The following is a 27,601-nucleotide window of genomic DNA, read 5'->3' as shown; positions in this document are numbered from 1 at the left end:
GTTAGAATATGGTCTTTACGGATCTCTTAGCCGACTTGCTTCGCTTAACAGGTTTCTTACGCTTTCTTTGCGCTACTGAGCGTTTCTTCAGGCCGCTATTTGTTTTCTTTATCGAATAACCACGCCTCCTTACCCCCGGCGGTTTAGTCATACGTTTACGAGCCATGACCATCAGACCTGATCCGTCTTGAGTCTTATGAGCTCTCGACAGGGCGGTGGTGACGACATCTGACACGATGTTTTTAGCAGCCGTTTTTAGGTGCGGCTTAGCGATGCTGAATCCTTTTTTTAACAGGGGTACGGCCATTCTGAACAGACCTCTGAAAAGACCTCCTAGGCCTGCACCGTACATAACCCCTCCTCCTGCATATCCTGGCAATCCTCCGCCTGCCTGATTACGGTAATAGTCGACGTAATCGTTCGTATTCATAGCGTGGTGGTTATAATAATTCATTTTTCAAATGTCAACGCAGAAAATTCAAGGGATCGGTCGTCGTTCAATTCTATGTCGACGTCTGTGAAGACCGGAGCGTAATGAGGATGTCGGTAACCAACACGTACTTATGTTAGTTCATTTTCAGAGAACGGATTGTTTCGACGGCTTAAAGTGTAATTTTACAATGACCTTTCCGTGCGTAAATGGTACTTCGAGGTTTTGATCGTCCTTCAGTAGCACATCGATGTCCGTGATGACAGACTTGTTGACTGCCACGTAATGAGGCTTCTCATAACGAACCGTAATCGATTCCTTATCTTTACCCGAAACATGAACACATCTCAAAAGGGGCACATACGAATCGCCCACCGTTTGGTATTCGATAATGTCGGTGTACACATAGATCGTATAGAATCCTGCGTGGATATCGGCCTGATGAGGGGCGTACGTGACAACATCTCTTTCAAAATCAGCTTTTTCATCGTAGTTGATTAGCCCCAAAGCATCGTCAGGTCGCACACCTAAGATATTGGCTAGCTTGCCGTAGAACGATATTGAAATGTTAGGCTTCGCTCTCAGAAAGACTTTGTTTGTCAAGCGGTCGTGGCCCAAGATCACCGACGGGGCTAGTACTTCGTTTATCACTTGAATCACAGCCTGAACATTAGCGTAGTACCCGGGGTTTATACTGAGCGCCTTTGAAACAAATAAGCTGGATAAGTAACCGCTTTTTGCGTGGCGGTTGGGATTCGGGGTAAAGTCTATCTTTTTTCCGTCGGCAGCGCTGGTGGGTTGGATGTGTAACGTAAAACCACCATCTTCCCGATTAAAGTTGTACCAGCTCCTAGGATATTCGATCTCGCACAATCCTACGTGCCATCGGCCTTTCAAGTTGATAGAAGAGGCTAGTTTGGTTCTGTAACTAGATATCCGATTTTCAGGGTAGACCGACATAGAAGCATTGCACGGGAGCGTAACGTAGAACCCCTCGTCGTCCATGTTAGTCGTTGACTCGAATGACATAGCAAATGATTCTACGAGGGTTTTAGGGCGCTTGCAAGTCCACCAGAACTTTTTTGTCTACATAGCTGTTAAATTTCGAGGGCCACCCCACCCATTTGACTAAAACGAGCGTATTTCGGCCCTGTTTTTTCTGTCCTAAAATCTTTTCCACTTTAAACGTCTTGTCTTTGCTCACGATTATTTTTTGTAACTCTTCCTCGTAAAAAACTCCGTCGATGATTTTTCCGTCGTAATCGGACAGTCTGTAGACCGGCAGCTGTATGCAGACCGCTATGGTGAAAAATTCTTCCGTGTAGTTCTGCTCGTAACCTTTGGCGAACACCCCTCTCACTTTAGAAATCCTCACAACGTCACCGACTTTAAATTTAAACGATCGCGCTTCGTTCTTTGTACCGCCTTGCAAGTTTTGAAACACCAAAGCCTCATTTTCTCTGCACACGTCGATCGGTCGCATTCTAATACATATCACTGAAAACTGCTGTTGTAACCTTGCGTGATGTCTTGTAAAACATCTATGTATCGTCGCGAATTAGGGGCCGTTAAAAATCTCCACATGCGACTTTTTAACGTTCTGTTAAAACGCTCGACGACACTCGCTTTCAAATCGGTAGCCGTAGCAAAATGATAAATGTCTTGTTTTTTCATCAAATCTTGAAAATGTTTATTAAAGAATTCTTTCCCCAAATCTGTCTGTAATTTGCGCGGTATGCATCCCTCATCGAGTATAGATTCAAAGGCTTTAGTAACCTCAGGCCCGCTCTTATTCTTTAGCATGCGCATCCAAGCGTACTTGCTAAATACATCTATGCACGTTAGTAAAAATTTATGATTATCGTTTTCCGCGGAATAGGCGGACATGTCGACAAGATCCTCGACTCTATTTTGTTTGTATTTTATAGGAGCCGTTCTATGCAGCGTGTAAGCGTCCTTGCCTGATAGCCATTCCGTAACCTGTTTTTCGCTCAGGCGGACACCGGTGTCCTTTAGAACGGCGTCTTTTAATCGTTTTTTCCTCCTAACGCTCCAGGGTTGGACGGCGTTTAATAAGCTTCCTTCATGAGCTCTGCCATGTTAGCGTTGCCTCTCTCCATAAAAAAAGGCAAAATGAATAGCAAAATGTATACGTTTTAAGATTTTATTAAAAAAAAAAGAAAATGAATAGCTATACATGACATAGAAGAGGATAAACAATCGGTTACTAAAATAAGGCATAATAAAACAATGGTTACATAGTCGCTAAAATAAGTCATAATAATTCAATAGTTACATAGTCGCTAAAATAAGTCATAATAAAACAATGGTTACATAGTCGCTAAAATAAGTCATAATAAAACAATGGTTACATAGTCGATAAAATAAGTCATAATAAAACAATGGTTACATAGTCGCTAAAATAAACCATAATAAAACAATGGTTACATAGACGCTAAAATAAGTCATGATAAAACAATGGTTACATAGGAGCTAAAATAAGTCATAATAAAACGTTGGTTACATAGACACTAAAATAAGTCACGATTACATGTTGATCACACGTGTGATAAAGCCTTATATAATATCCAGCGAGCACAGAAAATATACGCAGGACATTAGGCTCTTGTCGAGAATGTAGTCGACCAGGGTTTCAACAATTTTACCAACGTTGTGTTTCTCATTTTTTGAAATCAGGGCCACGCACAGCTCTGTTACGTACGTGCACATGCACATGATCTCTTTAACATCTAGCTCGTCGCTACATTCAGACACTATGTCCAAAACTTTTCTGACTCTCACTCAGATAGTCTCTTGACTAATCGTGCAGAAGCTGATCATTTCGCCCCACGAATTTGACATTCCTTTCACCTTGATCATATTTTTCTTGAGATTTGACAGATGAACTCTATCCGCAGAGCAATCGTTTTCTGAATCGCAAGACGCGTTGATTAATTTAAGCATCAGGTCCACCATCTGTCTTTTGTAATGCTGTTTAAAAATGGGAGCTATGTTCTTTTGGCTTCTGCAGCCGCTTTCCATCTTGTCTTGTTCAGGCTTTGCTTGCATCTGTGCTGACGCTTCGGACGTCTTTGTCTGAATCCGTTTGGGAATTCCAGGTATTGACGACTTCGCAGAAAACCTTGTCGGTGTCGCTGTTCAGAAGACTCTGTCGGATTTCTTCTAGCTTTGTGACGATGTATGGCTCGTCTTTCATTTCGTAGTAAATGGCACACGCCGCTCCTTGTATCGCGCGAGTATCTGCCTTAAACCCGCAGCGTAGTAGAGCGGATGCGGCGAGGTGGTAAAGTTTGTCTTTAAACAGCTTGCGGCTGAACTCTAAAAAGTGTGATGCAAAATAGTACGATGTAGGTTCAAACAGACAGGATTGCTGCATCTGGCTCGGGTGATCTATTTCGCACCCCAGACACTCTTCTTTGAGCTTGACATTGATGATGTGCTGTAGTACCACGGTGACCACGCCTTTAATGACGTTGTAGCCGAGGTCCGTGAAGAATCCGTCTGTGACATCGATTGGAGTATTTCCCACTTCCATTAGGGACCCTGACGATTCTGCAGGTTCGTCCTTCTGTATGTGGTGTACCGTGTTGTCATCGCGAGCGTCAGGAACGGTGTGGAGAGAATAGTCGCTGATGTTTTCTGAAGCTTAGTCTTGAGACATTTTTGTGGGAGAGGCTCTGTCTACTGATTTTTATAATGGCTATAGTAAATGGGTGGGGATGGTCCGACGGCCCACTGGCGCGCGCGCAGTTCTCGGGGTGGAACAGCTGCACTTTAACTCTGGAATAGCCATCGCGCATATCGCACCACTTGATCATTCTGTTGATGTTGGAAAAAAGGGTCTCCAGGACATAAAGTTCAGCCCATTTGAACAAAAATTGCATCTCGTACAGCTTGTGATGTTCGTCGTGGAGGATAAGCCCCGGTGCGATCGCGAAGCTTTGTGTTGTCTTTGCAGAAGAAAAAGTAAACGCAGTCATGCTGTTTCTTTTTAGAATGATCGCCGACCACACGGTAATGACCGTTGGGCGTTACCGAGTCCCACTCTGCGATGTACAAAGGTTCTTCGCGACTGTCGTTTAAATCCTTCCAGACGTAGTTGTAAAACAACGTCCAGTCCTTGTCAGGGAACGCCACGCAGGTGTCTTGTCCGGGTACGTATTCGCCTTTTTTGTCAGCGCTGTAGAGGGTTACAACTCGAGACTCTTTGTTAAACGCGTAGCCTATCACGCGGTTACTCTCCATCAAAATTCCGTCCGTCACGTTGTTCTTATTTTCGTGAAGAAACTTTGTCAGACCGATATACCCTCGTGGTTTTTTCGGTGCCAGAGCCAGATTCTCTTCGAATAGATCGTCGTTCCATTCTCGTGGAGGGGTTTGAGGAGAGCTGCTCGGGCGTGCCATGTTGATGTCTGTGTATTTTGCCCTCGCTATTTTCCCGCTTTTATTTAACAAAACCTCCCCCCGTTTATGCTTATGACGAAAGCGGCGCATGTGGTGTGAACATGAGCCAGATGCGCGACAAAGGGTCTATGACATGAATGACATGATTGACATTTAAAACGATTTAAATCATGAGTACAGAGAGGTCCGGATACGATTCGTCACGCATTGTTTCATGTGATCTACTGATGCCAGGTGGGGAACAGTTGTTATTCCTAAAGAAAGCTTCGCTGTCTTGAACCGAGCTGGTAGCACTTAATGATTCTCAAATAACAAGGTCAAATTTCACGCTATGGACGTAAAACAAATCGTACCTGATTAAAACGTCCGACGCTGTCACCTACAGGTCGAAAACAAGTTGAAATACACCCGGTTACAATCCTCCTCTTTCAAAACAAATTTACGAGCCTTGTTGCGGACACCTCTCACTGGAATGTTATAGACTGTGTGAAAACTCTGAAAAACATCAGGTAATCTGCATGGCCTCTCTGCCTTTCCTCTCTCATGTATTGAATACATTATATAATTATATTTACTTCTTTACTTATTTAATAGATGCTTTATTTATTTATTTAATCACACGATTATTCCTTTAAACCTGTTTGTTTATTCAAACAGTGTTTGTGTAGTTGTTGTCTTATTCATTATTATTTTTAAACGCTGTTTAAATAACCAATAATTGCGTATTAATAATGATATCATCATCTCCTTTAAATTACATATTTTCATTCATGTTAAAGATATGTAGCAATACATCCTAAAACATGCCCTAAAACATGCCCCGGAAAAATGGGATGTGAGGGCACGGTCAAAAGTTCAACGCGACGTGGGCGGTACCACACTAAGGGGCGGATACGGTCAAAGGTCAACGCAAAGTGGGCAGTCCCTCTCAACGTGGGTGGTCCGGAAGTAATTCAACACCCCCCCTCCGCAAAGGTCAATGACCCCATCAATCATACCTGTCAATTATTTTGACACTATGACCCGCATATATACTACTGCTGTAAACTCGGGTGCCCATGTAGATGAGCTCCTTTTTCTATCGAGCCAGACGAAGGATTCGAACTTTATCCTGAAAATTCAAAAACTTGACCACAATAGGTCTCGGATGAGCTTTTGATCCAGATGAAAAAGTTGGAGAGTGATGCGCCCTTTCAATAACAGCAGCCGTGGGAAAATGCCCGAAACAACTGAGCAATCACCCTATTCAAAAATGGTAACATGTCTCTGCCTTCACTCTTCTCTGGGATACCAATGAAGCGAAGATTAGACAAACGACTTCCATTTTCAGCATCATCCACTTTCTCATTATGGTAAGCATTTTCTTTTTCCAAGTTTTTGAGACGCTTTGTCAGATCCTCCATGTTATCTTCGTTTGAGCTAACCCTTTGTTCGAGCTCAGAAACTTGCTCCGCAAGAGAAGAGATGGAACCTTGAATCGTAGACAGTCCAGCTTGTATTTGATCAACTTTTGCATCGAAATGAACAATCATATCAGATTTAATCTGTTGTATGGCGTCCCAGATTTGTTGAAGCGAGATCTCGGCCTTATCCATTGTGTAGTGAGAGCAGCTGATGCTGCCAAAAAAATGTTCAGATACTGCCAAAAGTGATCAAAGTGTTCTGAACACACCGATTACAAGTCCAACCATTAAACTGCTGATAAATAGAGTAATCGCGTGAAATAATAGATACAACGGCCCATTTAAACGGATTATAGACAGAGACCTGGGGTAGTCATTCAAGCAGTAGCGGCCATTTTTGTAATTTATACATTCATCACCACTGTGTTGTTGATGGATGTCTGAAGCAGTTAATGTCTTATATTTGGACCATTTAGCCACTGTATTAAACCTAGGGTCATGTTGCAATTTCAAGTTCTTTAAGTATCCAGCCCTCAGGTGTCTGTGCAGGTGTTACACCCAGTAAGACGCAGTTATTTAAGTGATTTTAGAAAGACCTGCTCATCAATGCACTCATTCAGCTTAAAAGCCCTCTTACAAAATAAATGAATTGCTTTCATTGAATACATTGTAGGGAATTTGGTGAGTCTCATCGAGCTGCCTGATATGTAGGTCAATCCTGCAGCAGAGGACCATCCACTGATAAGACATAGCAGTAAAGAAGGCTTGACATGACGAGGTACTGATAGCAGTCTTAAAGGAGAGTCATGCTGACTAAATGATGAACGTCAGTGTAAATAGAATAATTTTTCTACCCAAAGGGCTATGGTGTAGTCACCGTTGGTTAGTATGCAGAATGTGTTTTTCAATGGGTTTTAGGATTCATCATTGATATGAATTAATCATGATGCTCTCCATTGAAACATTGTTTTTAACTGACCCTTTAGAAATGAACACTTGATTTAGCAAACCATATGAATGGCTAAAACCATGGCACAGGAAAAGTGTTTATGAACCTAACCTTTGAACAGTCATTTGTTGCTAGTTTCTATACTGTTGTTAACAGTATTTCTTTTCTGTAAACAATTGCATGTGCTTTTAATTAACCATTACCTTATCACAAGGTAAAATTTGAGCTGTGGCTCGGAAAATTCCTTTGTAGTCTTTCATTCTTACACTGCAGGATGACCTTCTGACAACAGCGCTTTCAAACTCCTGCCATATCACGTCACAGTTAAACCTGGAAGAAAGAAATGTCCACAGTCATACATTTTTTATTACCTGTTAATCCACTTCTAGCAAAATCCAAGAATATGACATGCCCAAACTTTGTAAAATACCTGACCCTTGAAAATTAACCCTTTAGCATTCCTGTAAAATTAACCTAAAACGCCTAAAAAAGGCATGCCCAAAGTAAACTGTATTCTGTTCTTTAACCCTTTGGAGTACATGTATGGTTTGTGCATCTTTTGAAAGGAGACACTTTGAGGGTTGTTCATTAACAGTCAGAATCACTGCAAGTCTTACTGGTATTGAGTAATAGAACTTTGAACACATTGAAAAGGGAAAAAAATATATTCCGCCTAAATTTGTTTTGTTAAAAAATGCCTGCAGATGACTACAACTGGGAGGTATTAGCTTGAAAACACATTGGGATCACAGAACGAAGCCTTAGCAAGCCTAGTTTCAAATTTGATAACAATACCTTAGATAAGTGTATGTAAAAACACTAATTTTCTAAGTTTATATCTAGGCGCTTCCCAAAAAAGTCCATTTGGTGACTCCAAATGACCCCTTTTAAGCACATTGAATGTTAACACATAAAATGCTGCTATTTTTGAATGCTTTATTGTACAGTCATAATTTTGGGCACCAGTGAAAGGTTACACTAAGTGCTATTCAATCTCTCATCCAGATTCACTGTCAGCAATTGCTGACACATAGTAATTGAAGCATAAACAAGTTATAGCGTGTACAGATACAAAACAAGTGCTATGGTATTAAAACTTAACATAAGACCACATATATCTATTTATCAATGAAGACCTTATATAAAACCATATATAAGTCAATATGTAAGACCATAACTATTTACAAATTTTACAATTATATTTTACAAGTTATTGGCATCATGCCACTCATTGTAACAATCACGATTTGGCACAAAGCACAACGGTATGTCACAGGAGGAGCACTTCACTGGTGTCTTTGCTTGGCACTGTCTGCACCTCAGACGACCCATGGTGCTATGTGCAGTGATATGCACAGGCTTGTGATGTTTGCTGCGTGGAGTGGATGATGGGGCAGGAATTTTTGCTGCTGCTGCCAGCTCCTCAACAAGTATCTCTCTGAATGCCTTTTGGTGCATGGGTAGCTCTCCTTTACCTTTGGTAAGATCCTTGTAAAGCAAGAACACATTCACAATAGCAATGTCCATAAAGTGATAAAACAATGTATTATGCCACCCTCTGGGTCTTGTGGATGACTTTTTAATAATTGATCAGCGAATCTGAAAGATCCACTCCACCCATGAACCTGTATAGGAAGAAAAAACAACACTGAGTCACATATTTGATTTCATTTCAAATAGCATAAAAGATTGTTGATTATATAATACATACCGGTTGTACTCCTTCACTGCTGGTGGAACAGAGATGTTCTTCAAAACCCAGTGCCCATCTGCATCTTTCACTCTTCTCTGAACAGTGTCCCCCCCATGGGCTGTGTGGAGTGTTGTGCACATAAAAACATCCCTTGTGTCTCGCCATTGCACAAAGAGGAGGGAGTCCTTTCTGATCCACCGTATGCTCCCACGCAAAGATTTCGAAACCAGAGTGTTTATTTTGGTTTTTGGAAAACCAATTCTGTTTGTGCGTATCGTTCCGCATGCCCAGATCCTCTTTTGAAGGAGATCACAGAAAAGGGAGGGACTTGTATAAAAATTGTCAACAAAGAGCTTGTAACCCGTGCCAAGCAACTGTGTGTCAACAAGCTCCATTACTGACTCATAACTGAGTCCTTTCCCACTGTTTCCCTGCAGCTTTCCTTCATACACAAAAAAGTCCCATGTGTACCCATTGCTCGAGTCCGCCAGTACGAAAAGTTTATAACCCCAGCGACAAGGCTTATTTTTCATGAACTGTTTAATCCCGATACGCGCTTTAGAGGCAACCATCCGCTCATCAATTGAAATTTCCTGGCCAGGGTGATAGTTTATTTTGCATGCATCCCTAATCTCACTGTATAGTGGCTTGATTTTGCAAAGACGATCAAATTCTGAGGTACCTCTTCTCTGCTCGTTAGCAGCATCATCCACCAAGCTACTGAGGTGAAGGGAGTGGCAGATCCTGAGAAACTTCTTTCCGGTAAGAAGCGTTTTAGGGAACGGCAAGCTGTACAGATGACTTTCTCTCCAGTAATCAGTTATGGACGGGAGTTTTATTAGACCCATATAAATTACCATGGCCATGAATGCCAGCATATCCTGCACTGTTACGTCAATCCATGGGTTGGAGGGATTTGAGTGATGAGTTGAGCCAAAGTCATTGGTGTTTTTAATTATTGTCAGTAACACAGAGTTTGTAAAAAAAAGTTGAAAAAGCTGTAAAGCTGTGTAGTTAGTTGTACGTATGAGCTGGGGGCCTGGTGATTTGATGGGTCTGAAGGTGGGTTATGGTGGTGTCACATCTGGAACATCAACATCATTCCATCTCTCTTCAGATGTGGGGATTGACATCTCAGCTTGACCACTGGTGCTGGCAGTTCTCCCTCTTCCTCTAGCCCGTCCTATGCCTCTTCCTCTAGCCCGTCCTTTGCCTCTTGGTCTTTTGCTGGCAGAATCTCTCTGGGTAGGTGAGGTTTGGGGCTTATCTTCCGATGAGGTGCTGTCATCTTGCCTGTTGGTATATGGCTTTTTGCTGCTTGGCTTCCAGTCTTCATCCATTTCATTTGATTGTCTTGCAAGGGAAGTTGTTAATTTCTAATTTGTTTCAACTCATTTTTTAAAAATAAATCGTGAGTAAATCGTGAATAAATCGCATCGTGAGATCAGAATCGTGAATCGCATCGCATCGTGAGCTGGGTGAATCGTTACATCCCTAGTGGTAGAAGGTTCGTAGGAATCTCAAGATCTCCTAGATTTTCCTCTCCGTCTGTCCATTCGACTAAGTGTGGTAACCTGAGGACAGACCAACAGTCACACCCAGGAGTGAATAAAGGCATGCCATACACATTGAGATGAATTGGGGTCCTCTACAGAAACTACGTCCTCTAGGATAACAAAATACCAGAACACATGCTGAAAGAGGAACTTGGCTGCCTTCATGGTGGTGGGCAGACCCTTGAAGGGAATTAAACGACATGATTTGCAGAATCAATCACTATGAAAATAAAAGTGTAACCGGATGATGGAGGGTGATCTGTGACGAAATCCACTCCTAGGTGTGATCAGGGTCGATAAGGGATCGGGAGAGGATGTAACTTCCCTTCAGGTAGATGTTGTGGGCTTTTAGAGATGGCGCATTCCTTGCATCCCTGAACAAACCTTCCGACATTCCCTGCCTTCTCGATCACCAGTGTCATAGTTCTTCTCCAACAGGGTGAGCTTGTGGGAGAAGACGGCGCATGGATGGAGCACGGCTAGATTCCCCTGTGGCTATGACATCACCACTTCTATCCCGGATGAAGAGGCATCTACTTTGACAACAAAGGGTCTGCATGGATCAGCATGATGGAGGAGCGGTGCTTATGAAAACATATTTTTGAGTCCACAAAGGATTGCGTGGCTAAAGGGAGACCAGGAAATAGACTTGGGCTTCCCTTTAAGGAGTGGGAGGACGATGACACCAAAATTCTTGATAAATCTCCTGTAAATGTTGGCAATTTCACGAAAGTGTTGTAACTCTTTTATAGTGGTGGGAATGGGCCAGTTGCGAACAGAGGTGACTTTTCCCTCGTCTATCTGGATGACTCGGGGGACTGATGAAAACTGCCTTTTTGAGAAATAGATGATTCTCCCTCAGGCGTTGAAGGACCTCTGCAATGTGGAGCTGATGTTCTGAGTATATGAAGATGTCATCGATGTAGATGAGAACAAATTTGTTGAGGATGTCACAGAGCATTTAATGAATGCCTGAAGGCTTGGAACACTGAGGAGGGGTTAACTAATCCATATGGCATTGGTACTCATAATGTCCGGTTGGTGTAATGAAGGCTGTCTTCCATTTGTCCCTTCTCGTATACGGATCAGATTGTATAGGTGCTGCGGAGATCCAAATTGGAGAATTTGGAGGCACCTCTGAGCTGTTTGAATGCTGCCGGGATGAGGGGAAGGGAGTACCAGAACCTGCGGTAGTCGATACAGGGCATCAAGCCTCCATCCTTCTTGGCCACAAAGAAAAGCTGGAAGTAGGTGTGTGCGATATTGGCAAAAAAATATATCTAGATATGTTCTATGATTTCCCCATAACAATAAGATGGCGATATTTTGCATCCTTTAGTTGTATGTTGAATAGCTTACATCTTACATGTCACAAGGATATTCGTTGTTGATATTAGTAATATCAACTTTATATACAATAAAGTAGTGCAGTGCCGTGAATTTAGGACAAATTTACATGGAATGATTTGTAGTCTGTGTGTCTTTCTCTGCTTGCTGCCTCCATCTGTCATTTTAATAAAACATTGTTTTTTATTTTATTTCAGGGATTTGTTTGACAAAATAGAGCAAAATTATAAACGCAACACTTTTGTTTTTGCCCCCTTTTTTAATGAGCTGAACTCAAAGATCTAAGACTTTTTCTATGTACACAAAAGGCATATTTCTCTCAAATATTGTTCACAAAACTGTGTCGGTTAGCATTCTCCTTTACGGAGACAACCCATCCAATTTACAGGTGTGGCATATCAAGATGCTTATTATACAACATGATTATTGCACTGGTGTGCCTAACACCGCATCCTAACCAAACGCGACGCGATGATATTCCTGCGAAAAGCAATTTGTTTGTCCATATACCGAACGCGAAAAAGGGGCGGGTCGCGATAATCAATCACAAAACACAGCCAATCAGGGCCCGTATTCACAAAACATTTTATCTTAACATTAAGAGCTCTCCTAAACAGCAGTAAAAGTTTTTAGTTAAGAGTTTCCACTTAAAACCTATTCACAACACTGCTGAGAGCAAATTTTACTAAGGAACATAAATAAATGTTTAGCTAAGAAAAAGGGCGGGGTTGACCTCGTTGCTATGGATGATATCAGCAGGTTTACTGACTATGACCACAGTGATTGGCTGATAGAGGATGGGTCTCTGTCAATCATTTAATCATAGAAATATTGTAGTATGTGGTCTCATGCTGACATATTTAAATTAAGATCTTAAAATAAAATGTTTTAATATTTATTGCCGTATTCAAATTAAGATTATAAAATATACACTAAATTACTAATTCAACAAGTGAAGAGTTCATTTACAAGAACAGATAATTCAAGTTTTTATTGTGCATTCCAATTAATATTAATCAAATTGTTTTTTTTTTATTGTTTTTATTCAGTAACAATAACTTTAAAAAATACAGCTAACAAATACAACAAAACACAATAAGCAACATGATTTTTGAATTATTTAAAAAAAGGAGTTATCTTGTGCAAATAAACTATATGTTCACATAAAGTAAATGTTCAGCTAATTGTAAGCATTTTGCCTGTCTCATTAACAGTTATCAGATATTAGTAGTCTTTATGGTTGAGCTCATTATCATGAAATCTTTCTAAAATGTTTAAGTTTCAAGGTAGACTGCCGGTGTTACAACCATTTTAGGATTGTTGTGAGTTGGTCTTAGTGACTTTGGAGTCCTCTTCACTACTCCTAACGTCTCACAGTTTTAGAAGCTAGTTTTAGCGCTAAAACGCTTTGTGAAATACTCTTAGCACAAAAAATTAGGAGTCGTAAAATTAGGACAGACACGCCTTTTATTTTTAAGAGTTTCTCCTAAATCAGCAATTTAGGAGCTACTTTTAGCCTTAAGATGTTTTGTGAATACGAGCCCAGAACAGTTTTTCTCTGTCCACGCAGCCTCGCACGCTGCAGCTGAAGAGTGCACAAAGAGAGATGCATCCTGTTCTCATGACTTCAGTAATACCTCACGAGACGCTATGCTAAAATTTTAGAATCTAAACATATGTAATCAAACATGTACTGTATAGCCTGTCCTCATCCATGTGTGGCGATTAATATTCATCAGGTGCAGAACTTACATCGAATGAGACCGTTGTGTGGAGCTGTCAGCCGCGACGTCGCAGAAATAGAAACCGTTTCTAAAATAGAACCGGCCATTGCTCGTCGGGCAGCGCTGTCGCGGCTGGTTAGAACAAAACCTCTGGGCCCATATTCATGAAAAATCTTAGCACAAAGAGTTGCTCCTAGTGACAAAATTCTTAGAAATGCGGGCGTTTCCCCTTAGAATTACAGAAAAGATCCTAGTAAAGAAGAAAGTAATTCATAAAGCATCTTAACCCTTAAAAGAGCTCTCAAGGTCCAACATTTTAGGAGTAGCGAGGAGGACTTTTAAGAGACTTAAGAGTTTCTTTTGCAGCAGAGAAAATGGACGAAACACGAAAAGTGAGAAGAAATGTGTTGCAATGCATAACAATTATGCATTTGTGCAAAAAAATATAAATATTTAATTTATATTTTAGGGGCTTTTTGCCTTTATTTGATAGGACCACGGAGAAAAGACAGAAAAGCTTTAGTTAGAGACAGGGTAGTGGGACCGGCAAAATAAGCTTTGTGCAATCGGTATGCAAGTGCACTAGCACTACATGTCAGCACATTAACCACAGGGCTATTGGCTCCAACGCTATGTCCCTCTTTCTGGTGCTTGGGAGTTTGCGCTCGCTCGCACCATTAACTTACAATACGAAATGTAAGAAATAAATTATTGTATAGAATTGTCTATGGACTGCATACAGAACTGATTTTAAATGGAATTCACAATTAACTGCATCAAACAGCAGTTAATCAACAGCAGTTAACAGCATCAAATGTTAAGAAAATAAATAACAGTAAACATACTGTACTTTCAGTATAAAATCAAAGTGGCATTTTGTTTAATGACAATTTTAAGTTGGTGTACTCTAGTACAATTTAAGGGCAATCAGGAGACAACAGCTACATAAGTAAAGCAAAGCATTTTATTAAGCGATGAATGTCTGTTTACTTGGAAGGGACTTTGGAGATAAAGGATGGATGGTGAGCAGATGGACGCAGGAAGGGTGTGGGTTGAAGAAGGTTACAAGTCTCTTTCTGATGCTGTGTTATCAGGCAAACCCTGTACATCAAAGACGACCACGTTGCTTTACCTGGTTCTCAGAGTACATCTAGCTATCACATCTCACGCTCAAGCCTGCTGTGTTTACAGAGTAAACTTCCATGTTCGATGAGGTCCTGTAGGAAAAGAAAAAAAATCATAATTGACTATACAGAGGTTATTGGCAGAAATTTAATTTTAAAAGACGTTTTTGTTTATGCCTTATGAGAGAGTTGGTATAACAGTATGTTATGCATTAAATTGCCAGTTTTTTAGGTAGATCTAGCAAAACCTATGCATTAGTTGTACTTAGAAATCCCCAGTAAACTGGAATCTATCTGTATACTGTACATATCCTATTGAGAATTGAGCAGTGTCTCACCTAATCCAAGTTCTTCCACTCAAATTCCGTGAGGTGGCGAAGTAACAATGATACCCTGGTGTTAATAGTTGTTGTTTTTCTCTTCACAATTTCGATGGATTTATCCTCACTAAAATCTTAAATTAACAGGGAAATAATTGAGAAAATAGGAAAATAAGTAATAAGCACCCATACGTTTCATACATTTACTCACCCTCTTGTCATTTCAGACCTGCATGACTTTCTGCAGAAAACAAAAGAAGATATTCTGAAGAATGTTGGTAACTGAACAGCACCGTCACCCATTTACTTCTATTGTATGAACACAAAACCAATGAATGGGTGCCAGTTACCAACATTCTTCAAAATATCTTCTTCCGTGTTCTGTGGAAGAAACAAATTCATACAGGTTTGAACTGACAAGATGGTGAGTAAATGATGACAGAAGTTACATTTTTGGGTAAACATTATCAGCCACATAATCACATCATTGAACACTGCATTTGTGCTTACCACTACACTGATACGTGCTTGGTTTCTGTTCAGGTGTGTGATTTCTGAACATGTGAGACTTCAATGCAGAAAACGTTCTGAAATTCCCAGGACAATGTTCTATGCCACATGAAAATCTGTAATTAGCTAGGTTTCTGTAACTTTTTGCATGGGCACAAAAAGTTTTGAAATGGGCAGTAGGTATGGTGGTTGCAAACCTTACAGAAATACATATTGCTAGCAGTCTTTCACGTAAAATGTTAAAACAAAGTAGTAATAATACTTTACCTTGCTTTTTGCTCTTATGGGAATAAAAATCGACGTTGGAAATGTACGGTTCTCTCAGCTCTGTCAGGAAAGTACTTTCAGCTCCGTCGGAAATGTACGGTTCTCTCAGGTCCGTCGGGAAAGCGCGGTTCTTTCGGCCCCGTCGGGAAAGTTCTCTAAGCTTTGTTGTAAACGTGCGGTTCTCTCAGGTATAAAATATTCGCTGAAATGGCAAAGTCCCTCTCAGCTCTGCCGAAAACACACTGTTACATCTTCAGCTCAGGGCTGTTGGCTCAATACCAAGTTCACAGAGTCCGTACTTGCGTCCTTCCAAGATCAGATTTAGAAGAATGAACTCCCGAAGACGCAAGGAGTTATTTTCAAATGGACCAACAGCGTACTTGATAGCAAACCTCAGCACCTCATGCATCAATCAGCGTCATTGTATATCTTTTCGTTTTTTATTTTTAATGTACATATTAAATGTAATTACACAAAACGTGTGTAATACGATATTATACAGCTGCCTCTTTTGTATTTTAAAACTATTAAACATTAATATGTGGTTCAGGCAATATTTGCCTACTCTGATTATATTAATTTCGTTTGAAATAAAATTGAATATCAAACAACAAACTCTTCTCGTTCTTAATTCAAATAAAAAAAGTGGTGGTGGGAAAGTGTTGGATGTTACGAGGAAAAATTAGACACAGAAAAAGGGAAAGTGAAATAAGTAAAAGAATCAAATAATCAATCAAAATGGAACCACTACAGCAACGCTATTGGCAGCAGTATATTTCAGGAGCACTTGTCGAGGTAGGGCTGGCCTTGACAGGTACATAAGCGCTGGCTACCCGGGATCTCCCCTCCGAAATCGTCTGAAGAAATTTTCAAATAGTGGCTAACCTTATAATTCAACGCCAGATTTGAAGTCTAAACAACAATATTCTCGCCTCAAAAACTACATTTCGTGACATAATAACAATAGTATTTCCATATGTATTACTTCCCAGCAAACAATGACCTGGCGGTCCACCGGCGGTTTTTGAGCGGCATAGATTCAGCGACTTAACGCAGTCGGACCACCATCGGCACACTGTCGATAAGCCGATCAATGTAAAAATGCTGTCGGTCTGCCAGTTTTTTTTGGGTGGCACGTCACCAGCGGCTTGCCACCAGGAACTAACAAGCAGCAAGTTTAAGCCAATGACAGCTAGCCTGTATGCATATCTAATGAGCTATCTCATGGCTGGATCCGGTCAGGTCGTCGCTTCAGTTAGGCCTAAATCCTGCAAGTAATAACTTGTTTTAGTTAAAAATATGTCAAATTGATTACTTGAAATGAATATGCTTACATTTTACTTTGGTATTATAAGCCCTTGCTTGCAGTTTAAGCGATTAGTCAGGACTAGTTGGACATTCCCGGTTAAAGTTTTCTGAGGTAACGTATTCAGGAAAAATATGGCAGAATTGGTAAATTAAATTTATAGGATTTCTAAACAGAAAACGTATCAGTGGTCCTGCGTTTGTCGGAATTGAGGTAAATTTTCATCTAAAAGTCATTAAATGGGTGTGGATGAGATGATTTTTGTTTTTATACAGTATTAAATTAATGTCCCAGGTAGTTACTTTAGTCAGGCCTATATAAAATGAGCCTTGATGACAGACTGATTAGCATTAGCCAATTTAAAACTGCTTTTAAGAGAGTTAAGTTATCATATGCATTGCTGCTTCTCTGACAGTCGGTTTTGTACCTGCAAACCCAGTTCACTATATTGTCATTCAATGTTATGTTTGTAGTTTTTTCCATGCTGATGGCTGTGCAGTAGAAGTGGAGTAGACCTCCTGTCAGAAAACATCTCCAAGGTGCTACGAGTATGAATCCAATGACAAGTAACGAAAACCGTAAAGTTATAGCCTTAAACTTTTTAACAGTGGTGTATATTTTTATTTCCTTTTCATGTCTATTTTGATAGCTATTGTTATTTATGTTGATATTTATGTATTTTTTGCCAAATAAAATAAAAAATAAAAAATATATATACATATATACTGTATACATACACTCACCTAAAGGATTATTAGGAACACCATACTAATACGGTGTTTGACCCCCTTTCGCCTTCAGAACTGCCTTAATTCTACGTGGCATTGATTCAACAAGGTGCTGAAAGCATTCTTTAGAAATGTTGGCNTGTGATTGGTTGATTAGATAATTGCATTAATGAGAAATTGAACAGGTGTTCCTAATAATCCTTTAGGTGAGTGTATATATATATATATATATATAGTAAAGTGTAATTTATTTCTGTGATGCAAGTATGAATTTTCAACATCATTACTCCAGTCTTCAGTATCTTGAGCAGCTAAATTGTCACTTGGATCATGTGACAGTGAACTTTGGCGTAATGATGTTGGAAATTCAGTTTACAATAAAGTACAGTTTACAATATATTCATATAATGAGAGAAATAAAAAAGTTTGAACCCTTTGAATATGGGATCAGAATTGGTTGCAATATTCTGAATAAATAAACTATGATTCGCAAATAAATATAGAGAGTTTCACAAACATGTTTTAAATCCACATATGCACAAAAAGCAAACCATAAATATATGTTAGACGTTCCACAAAAAGAAATGGAATTCACAAATAAATACAATGAGATTTGCAAATAAAAAATATTGACAAATTTATTTCAATGGCATTTATTTGTAGATCACTTTCTGCACATTTGTGGATCGCTTTCTGCACATTTGTGGATTGCTTTCTGTGGATCAGTGCACGCATTTGTGGATGGCTCTCTGTGCATTTGTGGATTTTGAAACATTTCTAACGTCAAGACGTGCGCACAATCCACAAATAGGTGGACTCCGCCCACTATCTACACAAGCCAATCGGGTAACTTCTGCTTTCGTTGTCCAATAGGACACGTTCTTACTTCAGCCAATCACGTTTTGTTCTGCACTAAGATTCAGGGAGCTAACATGGCGGCTAGTGGCAGTCTAAAATGCGGGATATACTAAGAAATGTGAATGGCCTCTTCTTTATACTACTCAGTAATGATTGCTTGTGTTTCTATGCATTGTCCATATGTTAGTAACAAACGACTGAAATGTTTATGACTTGATAACAGCGTGCACGGACTGCGGTGGACAATCCCGGTGATTGGGGTTGGATTGGTCTGCTGCAAGCCAGCTGTTTTATTGTCTTTATGTACCAAAGTGATAAATTCCGATTTTGGCATTCGATAAAATATAATCTGTTTCCCGATACTGCATGGGTAAGCAGCTAGTTCGCGCCGCACACTCAGCGTGGCGTGGAGTTTCAAGGTGCGCAGCATTTGCATTGCAATGCGCACTGCAGCTGTCGGTGTAGGCTACTACCAGTATAACGATGGCAGAATTAACGTGGGGGAAATCATCAGCACTGTGAATTTCTATGTCATTTATAATTCAAAATAAAACGTAATTTAATCAGTCATCTCTGTTTATCCCATTCCTGAATGATCTCTGCTGTGGTTAAACTGTTCTGTATAGGATACTGTCTAACTCTTTGCCATGACAAAAATGATCACTGTAAGAAACACTACCCATAACTTTAACAATAGTAAGCGTTGTCTTTATAGTGGTAGCAGCGTAAGTAGGCTATATTGCAAGATGACCATGTGGGATAATTCTGTCCACAATTCCCCACACAGAAAATTTGTAAATATTTTTTATTTGCAAATCTCATTGTATTTATTTGTGAATTCCAAATAATATCCATAATCCATATTTTTGTGGAACGTCTAACATATATTTATGGTTCGCTTTTTGTGCATAATGTGGATTTAAAAAATGTTTGTGAAACTATATTTATTTGCGGATCATAGTTTATTTATTCAGAATATTGCAACAATTCTGATCCCATATTTGAATGGTAGTGTAAATTATAGTTGTGATTGCTTGTTCCTCCCACTTAAATGATACTATTGCATAGGTAGTTTGTTCCATAGAGACTTTCCAGTTCTTTAAATTATGATGACAAATTTAATAAGGGACCTAGAAAAAACCTAATGGCTATTAAACCAGATAATTCCAAAATAAGATAAGTAAAGTCACAAGCTCTGAACTATTGGTAGTATCCAGGATATCAGAGTACATTAAACGAGCCAGAGCTTTTTCAGATTTAGTTAAGCATTCCCATAACACATCTTGTAACCTTGTTCTTCATAAATGAAATTGTAAAAAGTGAACATGATCATCTTTTGCTTAAAATAATATTATGAACAGCAGCAGTGCTAATCTTTCTCCTTTTGCTTTCCTGTTTCAATCTGTCGGGGTTTACACTTTAAGATTACAGCAGCTCCATATTGGATACAGCATCACTTGTGAAGAATTCTGATGATGAAAACACTCACAAAGACTTCAGATGATGTCAACTATAGATGGACATACAAAACTGCCAAATATGTAGGAGCTGATAGCCTCGTGGGCAGTGCTCCGACACATGGCGTGGTTGTGCTCTGAGTGACCTAAGTTCGATTCCCGGCTCGTGTTACTGTCCCGACCCCACCCCCTTCTCTCTCCCACTTCACTTCCTGTCCTCTCTCATACTATACTGTACAAATAAAGGCAAAAAACCTGCCAAATATTGTAATCACTGCCTGATTACACTGCTGATGAAAGTGTGAGTTTGCTGATTGTCAATCTATTTTGTATTGTTACAATAATGGCCGTATATGTAAATGGACAATGTTTACCCTTATATTTTTTAGTTACTTACTGAGATATTCCCATTTATTTGTCCACAAAAAATTGCTGGATATGGGTTGAAAAACTGCAAACTTAACCTATAATATTGCCTGTTTAACTGAACATTACTTTAAACACATGACTTGTATTGTCTTCGAGCTATTGTGATATGGACATCACTTTGTTGTTTCTCAGTGAGTCACAACCACCTCTGGCTGATTAAAAGATATTTTTTTATTGTAACATTGAAACATGCATTTTTAAGATGCTTTGAAATTATATGCATTGTTAAGCTCTATACGCTTACGACAGCTATCCTGGGTTTTACTATGGTAACACTGCAACCATGTAATCAAATATTTTTTCTTTTTTCAAATCAAGGTTTTAAAAATGGTTCTGATGCTTTTGAAACCATGGTGAAAGTCTTTATAGGTTTTCTATATGTTGTAGTAATGCCATAGTTATTGTGGTTTTGCTACAACAATCAATCATTGTAGTAGATTTTGTATGGTTTTACTGCAAATGCTGTAAAAAAACATGGATAACTTCCATATGGGTACAAATACAGTATTTGTGTGTTGGTCTGATAAATGTAATGCATTTGTGTATTTAATCTGTTAAAATATTAAATTTGCAGTTGTTATTGAACATTGTTTTGTGTGTTGAATGACATTTAGCATGATTTAACGATTATAAACCGCGGGCCGCCAGCAAACATTAATGATAAACCAGCGGCTTAGCAGCGGACCACCGGCGGAAATATGGAGTCTGCCGCCGGTGGACCGCTGGAAAAACGATGAGCAAAAAGCCGGTGGCCCGCAGGTGGTTCCCGCCGGTGGACCGCCAACTTTGCCACCGGTGGCCTGCCACTGGTCTGCCAGCCTTATGTTAGCTGGGTTACAGTTTTGCGTTCTCTCTTCCACCATTACGGAATGTCAGTTGGAGCGAACTGAATTCTGGGTTATTGCCCGTATTAAGTCTGCACAAGTCACCTCCTTATGCAACCTTGATAAAAGGGGCGGAGAAAGAACACCAGTGTTGGGTGTAACTAGTTACTAAGTAATTAGTTACTGTAATTTAATTACTTTCCCATGAAAAAGTAAAGTAAGGGATTACTCTTATTTTTTCTGTAATTTAATTAGTTACTTTTGATGTAATTAAACTAAATACGTTGTGTAATATATGTGTGTGCAATAGTGGACTTGGGCAGCTTCTGATGACGTTTCACAAGTCCAAAAGGACACAAGTACAGACAAGGACGCATATTGAGCAACGGCCCAGGTGTTTTCCAGAACTGTGTCTCTCAAATATACTTCCCCGGTAAAAAACCTCCTCTGTGCTGCTATGGTGTTTCTTTTGAAAACGCAGGGCAAAACCTATATGCTATCCCTCAGAAATAAGCAAAATAATTACTTTCTGTTTAAAGACTGTTAGGGGAAATGCAGTAAAATACATCAATTTTAAAAATACAGTAAATCACTGTATTTAGTGTTTGACGTCACACAAAATTCCCACAATGCAATGGAAATTGTTGTTATTTACTGCATAGAGAAATTGCTCGATTATGCTAGGTGATATAAAGTAAATAACTGTAAAAATGACAGAAATGTCTAACAATGTGTTTTTTTAAGTGTTTTTCAGTAAAAGAAAGAGTTTTTAGTGATTGATTAATCTTTGAGATTTAGGAGAGGTATTTATTAACTAATGATCTGTTAAGCATTATATAATGTTTGTTAGTGATTTGTCAATGAAAGTTATTATAAAGTGTTACCATAAATACACTTTGAAAAGTATATTGAAGTGCTCTTTTTTCCACAAGGGATATCTTACCTAGAGCTGGGTTTAACCAAAGTTACATATTCATAACACCGTCCAGTAACAATCTGTTGAAGATTTGGAGTGGTTCCAAACTCTGCTGTTGGATCCATGAAAAAAAGAAGCATGGCAAATCCTAAAGAAGTTAAAATAATGCAAAAACATTCATTTATTTTGTTCTAATAAAATTATTAGTATTCAAAATACTGGAGACTCAATAGTACTTACCTAACAAATACAAATACTTACCTAAAATCATTTTTTTGGGTTTACAAGGTTAACATGCCTTGCTATATCTATGGAGAAAAAATACTTTATGATAAATAGAACTCAATAATATCAACTAAAATAGGATGAAAAAAAGCAATAAACATACCTAAGGTTGGGACTTTTGAATGACCAGTGACTTTACTTAGTTGAGGCAAAAATGAATAAACTAGACTAGGAGAAACACTAACCACTTTTTAGTTGTGCTCTTCTGAATGAAGTTCCTGCCACAAACACAGCCGTTTGCAAAGACTGCTGTGAAACAGCTTCCCATGATTCTAATTATGTTGTCAAGCAGCATGTTCACAAACAGAAGGAGATGGTGTCTTATAATGTTCTATAATTATTTCTAGCTGCAGTCATACTGAAATGAGTGTCATGTGTGCTTACATTAGTTCAGGATTAGTCCGTATCAGATCTGTTGAATATGAGAGTTGCGACACACAATCTTACCACTGTGTGGTCATGTGGTTCATCTACATTATATCCGAAGTTTAATATTAGATGAGTATACAGGTATATTTACATTAGATTACCCCATGTCCATTCTCAAGTCAAAACATTATGAAGAAATAAAATTTTACCCTCTATTTAGTCTCGCATAGCAAGAACTTCACACGAAGGTCTGGGAAATTTGGCTGTTAAACAACGTGACACTCACGTCTCCCAGAAATCCTGTGGAATTTATTATTTAACCAATCAGACGATGACTGCAGAAGTGTTTCCAGAAAAGTGTGCCTTATGCATCAGATATTCAGCCAACGATACATGGGTGTGACGCCTGAGGCTGAGACTACCCTCTATTTAAAAAAGCCTGTACTTCTGTCTTGAATGTGTTCCTGTCTGTGGTTCCGGTTCCTGTCTGCCTTGCTGCCGGCGGTTTGTGTATCCTTGCACTGGCACTTCATTTTAATATTAGTGTATTTTATAATCATTACTTATCACTGTCGTCGCAAACTCTGATAACTCAATAACCCTGTCCATGTAAGCTTCAGCACAAGATCTGCCAGGAATAATCTAATATCACTTCACTATGTATAGACCTAACCAATCATCATCTTACCAATTATCATCTAACACTTGGAGTATATAAGCTCGCCACCCAGCTAACATAAGGCTGGCGGACCAGTGGTGGGCCACCGGTGGCAAAGTTGGCGGTCCACCGGCGGGAACCACCATATTTCCGCCAGTGGTCAGCTGCTAAGCTGCTGGTTTATCATTATTGTTTGCTGGCGGCACATGGTCGGTCCGCGGTTTATAATCGTTAAATCACGCTAACCAAAATGTCATTCAACACAAAAACCAATGTTCAATAACAACTGCAAATTTAATATTTTAACAGATTAAATGCACAAATGCATTACATTTATCAGACCAACACACGAATACAGTATTTGTACCCATATGGAAGTTATCCATGTTTTTTACAGCATTTGCAGTAAGACCATACAACATCTACTACAATGATTGATTGTTGTAGCAAAACCACAATAACTATGACATTACTGCAACATATAGAAAACCTATACAGACTTTCACCATGGTTTCAAAAGCATCAGAACCATTTTTAAAACCTTGATTTGAAAAAAGAAAAAAAATGTGATTACATGGTTGCAGTGTTACCATAGTAAAACCCAGGATAGCTGTCGTAAGGGTATAGAGCTTAACAATGCATATAATTTCAAAGTCAAACAATGACCTGGCAGTCCACCGGCAGTTTTTAGGCGGCATAGATTCAGCGGCTTAACGCAGTCGGACCACCGATGGCGCCTCTGTTGGTACAGCAGTGGCTAAATGATAGTGTTCTAAGCTCTAACAGGACATTTTTTTATTTATAAATACAGTCAAAGGCATCAATGGAATACTGGCTAAATTATTTTACAGGCAAATTTTAGTTTAGCCTATGTATATATATATATTTTAATAAAAAGGCTATTCATTTGCAATTTGATAGTAATTTATGAGATTTTAAATTGTTAAATTTATGTATTAATCCCAGTTTGAAGTGTATTAATGGGTGTGGAGGGTCCTGCGTTGGTCCTGCGTTGCGTTGGTCCTGTTTCCTGCTTCCTGTTTCCTGCATCGCTGCCGGCAGCTTGTTTGTATCAGCGCGCTTACCACTTTGCTCTAATATTAGTGTATTTTATTATCGTTAATTATTATTGTCGTTGCTAACTTATCCTGATATCTCAATAACCCTGTTCCTGTTATTTACTTGGAAGAGTCTAAACCAAAAGTGATAGTTAACTTAACGCCGTTAGCATAGCAATAGCGTGTTAGCTTGCTTTCTNNNNGTACAAGGCAACGAAATGTGACCTCTGCATTTAACCCATCCAGAGAGTAGTGAACACACGTACCCCCGGAGCAGTGGGCAGCTATCACTACAGCGCCCGGGGAGCAAGTAGGGGTAAGGTGCCTTGCTCAAGGGCACCTCAGTTGTTACCCGCCGGCCCTGGGAATCGAACCGGCAACCTTCTGGTCATGAGTCCGACTCTCTAACCATTAGGCCACAACTGCCCTTTTAAGAGAGTTAAGTTATCGTATGTATTGCAGCTTCTCTGACAGTCGGTTTTGTACCTGCAAACCCAGTTCACTATATTGTCATTCCTTAACATGCAATGTTATGTTTGTAGATTTTCCATGCTGATGGCTGTGCAGTAGAAGTGGAGTAGACCTCCTGTCAGAAAACATCTCCAAGGTGCTACGAGTATGAATCCAATGACAAGTAACGAAAAGCTCTTGGTTACGGATGTAACCTCAGTTCCCTGATGGAGGGAACGAGACGTTGTGTCGAGCCGACAGATGGGGTTCGTCCTTGAGAACCAATCGCCTCCGACTTCTTAGAAAAGGCGAATGAAATTTGCATGCCAGACTCCGCCCCCAGATATCCGGGTATAAAAGGGAGGCGCCGTGCCTCATTCATTCACCTTAGTTCTGAGGAGCCTGAGACCTCTCACGACTGCTGCAGTGGGCACCACGTGTTGTGGCAAGAAGGACACAACGTCTCGTTCCCTCCATCAGGGAACTGAGGTTACATCCGTAACCAAGACGTTCCCTTTCTGTCAGTCTCTCGACGTTGTGTCGAGCCGACAGATGGGGTTCCTATGGAAAATGCCACAACAATCCCTGTCACAATCTCTAGTGAAGCGACGGTGACTGGGTGTGTCAGCCGTGAGAGCTACCGCAAAATTGTTTCTTGTGCGTTGTGAAATTGTTGTGCCTTGTTTCTCTAACAGCGAGAAGCCGCCCGGTACCGTAAGGCCACTGGGTAAGCGCTACTTCCTCAATGGGGGATGCGCTACAGAGACCACTTCCTACCGCAGAGAGGAGTTTAGTGGAGATACCAACATGGTCTCACCGTTAGGGGAGAACTCATGGGAGGAATGTGCGGACTGAAGGAGTTAACCGCAAGGTGGAGGTCCACCTAGGGAAGGTCATGAGTTACCAAGGTGGGAACCAATCATGAGGATACATCAGACGGAACTGCCCTGCTGCGGGGTTACAACGTCCGGTAACACTATGTCCGGTTAGAGCTATGTTGTGGATAACTCAGTTGGTACCCGGCCTAAGGGGCAGGGCTGCTCTGCCCAGCCCACCAGCAGGAGGTGTTTGCTTAGTGATGGATGGAGTGCCTGTTCTTCACGCAGTGGGGGAAGAAGGGAGGCTAATTTAGTACGCTGACCCACCTAGAAGAAAGGGGGGAAGGTACTGTCATAGGCATACACCCTACCGGCCGGTCTTGCCTGATGCCCTGCAAGACTCAAGCTGATACCAGTTTTACACGGAGGCTGTAGGACCTCGCGAAGGTGATGGGTGTAGCCCAACCCGCAGCTCTGCAGATGTCTGCCAGAGAGGCGCATCGAGCCAGTGCCCACGAGGAGGCTATACTCCATGTGGAGAGAGCTCTCACCCAGTGGGCGCGGGCGATCTTAGGACAGGTATGTCGTAGTGATGGCGTCCATGATCCAGTGCGCCAATCTCTGTTTGAGACAGCCCTCCCCTTCTGCTGATCTCCAAAACAGACAAAGAGCTGCTCAGAGCTCCTGCGGCTCTGCGTGCTGTCCAAGTAGAGGCGCAATGCGCGTACTGGACACAACACGGATGGGGTTGGGTCTTCCTACGCCACCCTGGCGGTTGATATACGCTACGGAAGTTGTGCTGTCCGACCGGACCAGCACATGCTTGTCCTGCACGAGAGGTTGTAGCCCCTTCAGTGTGGGTAGCACATCCAACAATTCTAGGCAGTTGATATGCCTGTGCAGGCGGTGCACTGTGTGCCCGTTGCACACGGCACCCCAACCCTGCAGTCAGGCGTCTGTCATCACCACGACACACCTCGTGACCTGCCCGAGAGGGACCCCCGTCTGTAGAAAGACCAATGGGTTAGGGTGCGTTGGCAGAGAGGCATAATCACCATCCACCTGCTGCCGGTGTGCCACGCTCTCCAGGGAACTAGACTCTGTAGCCAGTGTTGGAGCAGTCTCATGTGCATCAACCCGAGGGAAATCCCCCCCGCCGAGGATGCCATGTGCCCAGGACCCTCTGAAATTGTTTCAGGGGGACCGCTGACTGCTTGAAATATTCCAAGCAGTTCAACACTGACTGAGCGTGCTCTTTAGTCAGTCGCGCTGTAATGGAGACAGAGTTGGGTTCCATACCAAGAAAGAGGATGCACTGCACAGGGGAGAGCTTGCTCTTTTCTCGGTTGACTTGTGGTCCCAATCGATCTAGGTGCCGAAGCACTAGGTCCCTGTGTGTACATAACAGATCTCGCGAGTGTGTCAAAATGAGCCATTCTTCGAGATAGTTTAGTACCCGCACACATCTCTCCCTGAGGGGAGTGAGGGCGGCTTCCATGATCTTTGTGAAGACTCGTGGGGACAGGGACAGACCGAAAGGGTGGACTCTGTACTAATATGCCCGACCCTCGAAAGCGAACCGTAGGAACGGGCGATGACGAGGGAGAATCGAGACATGAAAGTAAGCGTCCTTCAGGTCGATTGCCATGAACCAATCTTGACATCTGATAGATGCCAGGATGTGCTTCTTTTTGAGC

General features: G+C 40.8%; 1 protein-coding gene across 1 annotated transcript; it reads right to left on the bottom strand.

Moving 5' to 3' along the window:
• Positions 1–8,769: 8,769 nt before the first annotated feature.
• LOC130549831 (piggyBac transposable element-derived protein 4-like) lies at positions 8,770–9,923 on the bottom strand. Its single transcript, XM_057327175.1, has 2 exons — positions 8,919–9,923; positions 8,770–8,832 (listed from the first exon to the last, which is right to left on the bottom strand). The coding sequence occupies exons 1-2, from the start codon at positions 9,776–9,778 to the stop codon at positions 8,787–8,789; spliced, it is 906 nt and encodes a 301-aa protein (XP_057183158.1). The 5' UTR covers positions 9,779–9,923; the 3' UTR covers positions 8,770–8,786.
• Between the last annotated feature and the right edge of the window lie 17,678 nt (positions 9,924–27,601).

Source organism: Triplophysa rosa, unplaced genomic scaffold, assembly GCF_024868665.1.
Source record: "Triplophysa rosa unplaced genomic scaffold, Trosa_1v2 scaffold180_ERROPOS751398+, whole genome shotgun sequence".
Classification (NCBI taxonomy): domain Eukaryota; kingdom Metazoa; phylum Chordata; class Actinopteri; order Cypriniformes; family Nemacheilidae; genus Triplophysa; species Triplophysa rosa.
Note: the sequence above shows the minus strand (reverse complement) of the source record. Positions and strands in the feature narration are given on the sequence as shown.

Bases quoted from the DNA above. Each gene is read 5' to 3' on its own strand.
- LOC130549831 (XM_057327175.1), bottom strand. From the start codon at position 9,778: ATGCTGGCATTCATGGCCATGGTAATTTATATGGGTCTAATAAAACTC. The intron at 8,833-8,918 runs GTATGTATTATA...CTTCCTATACAG, and splicing joins GCAGTGAAGGAGTACAACCG to GTTCATGGGTGGAGTGGATC.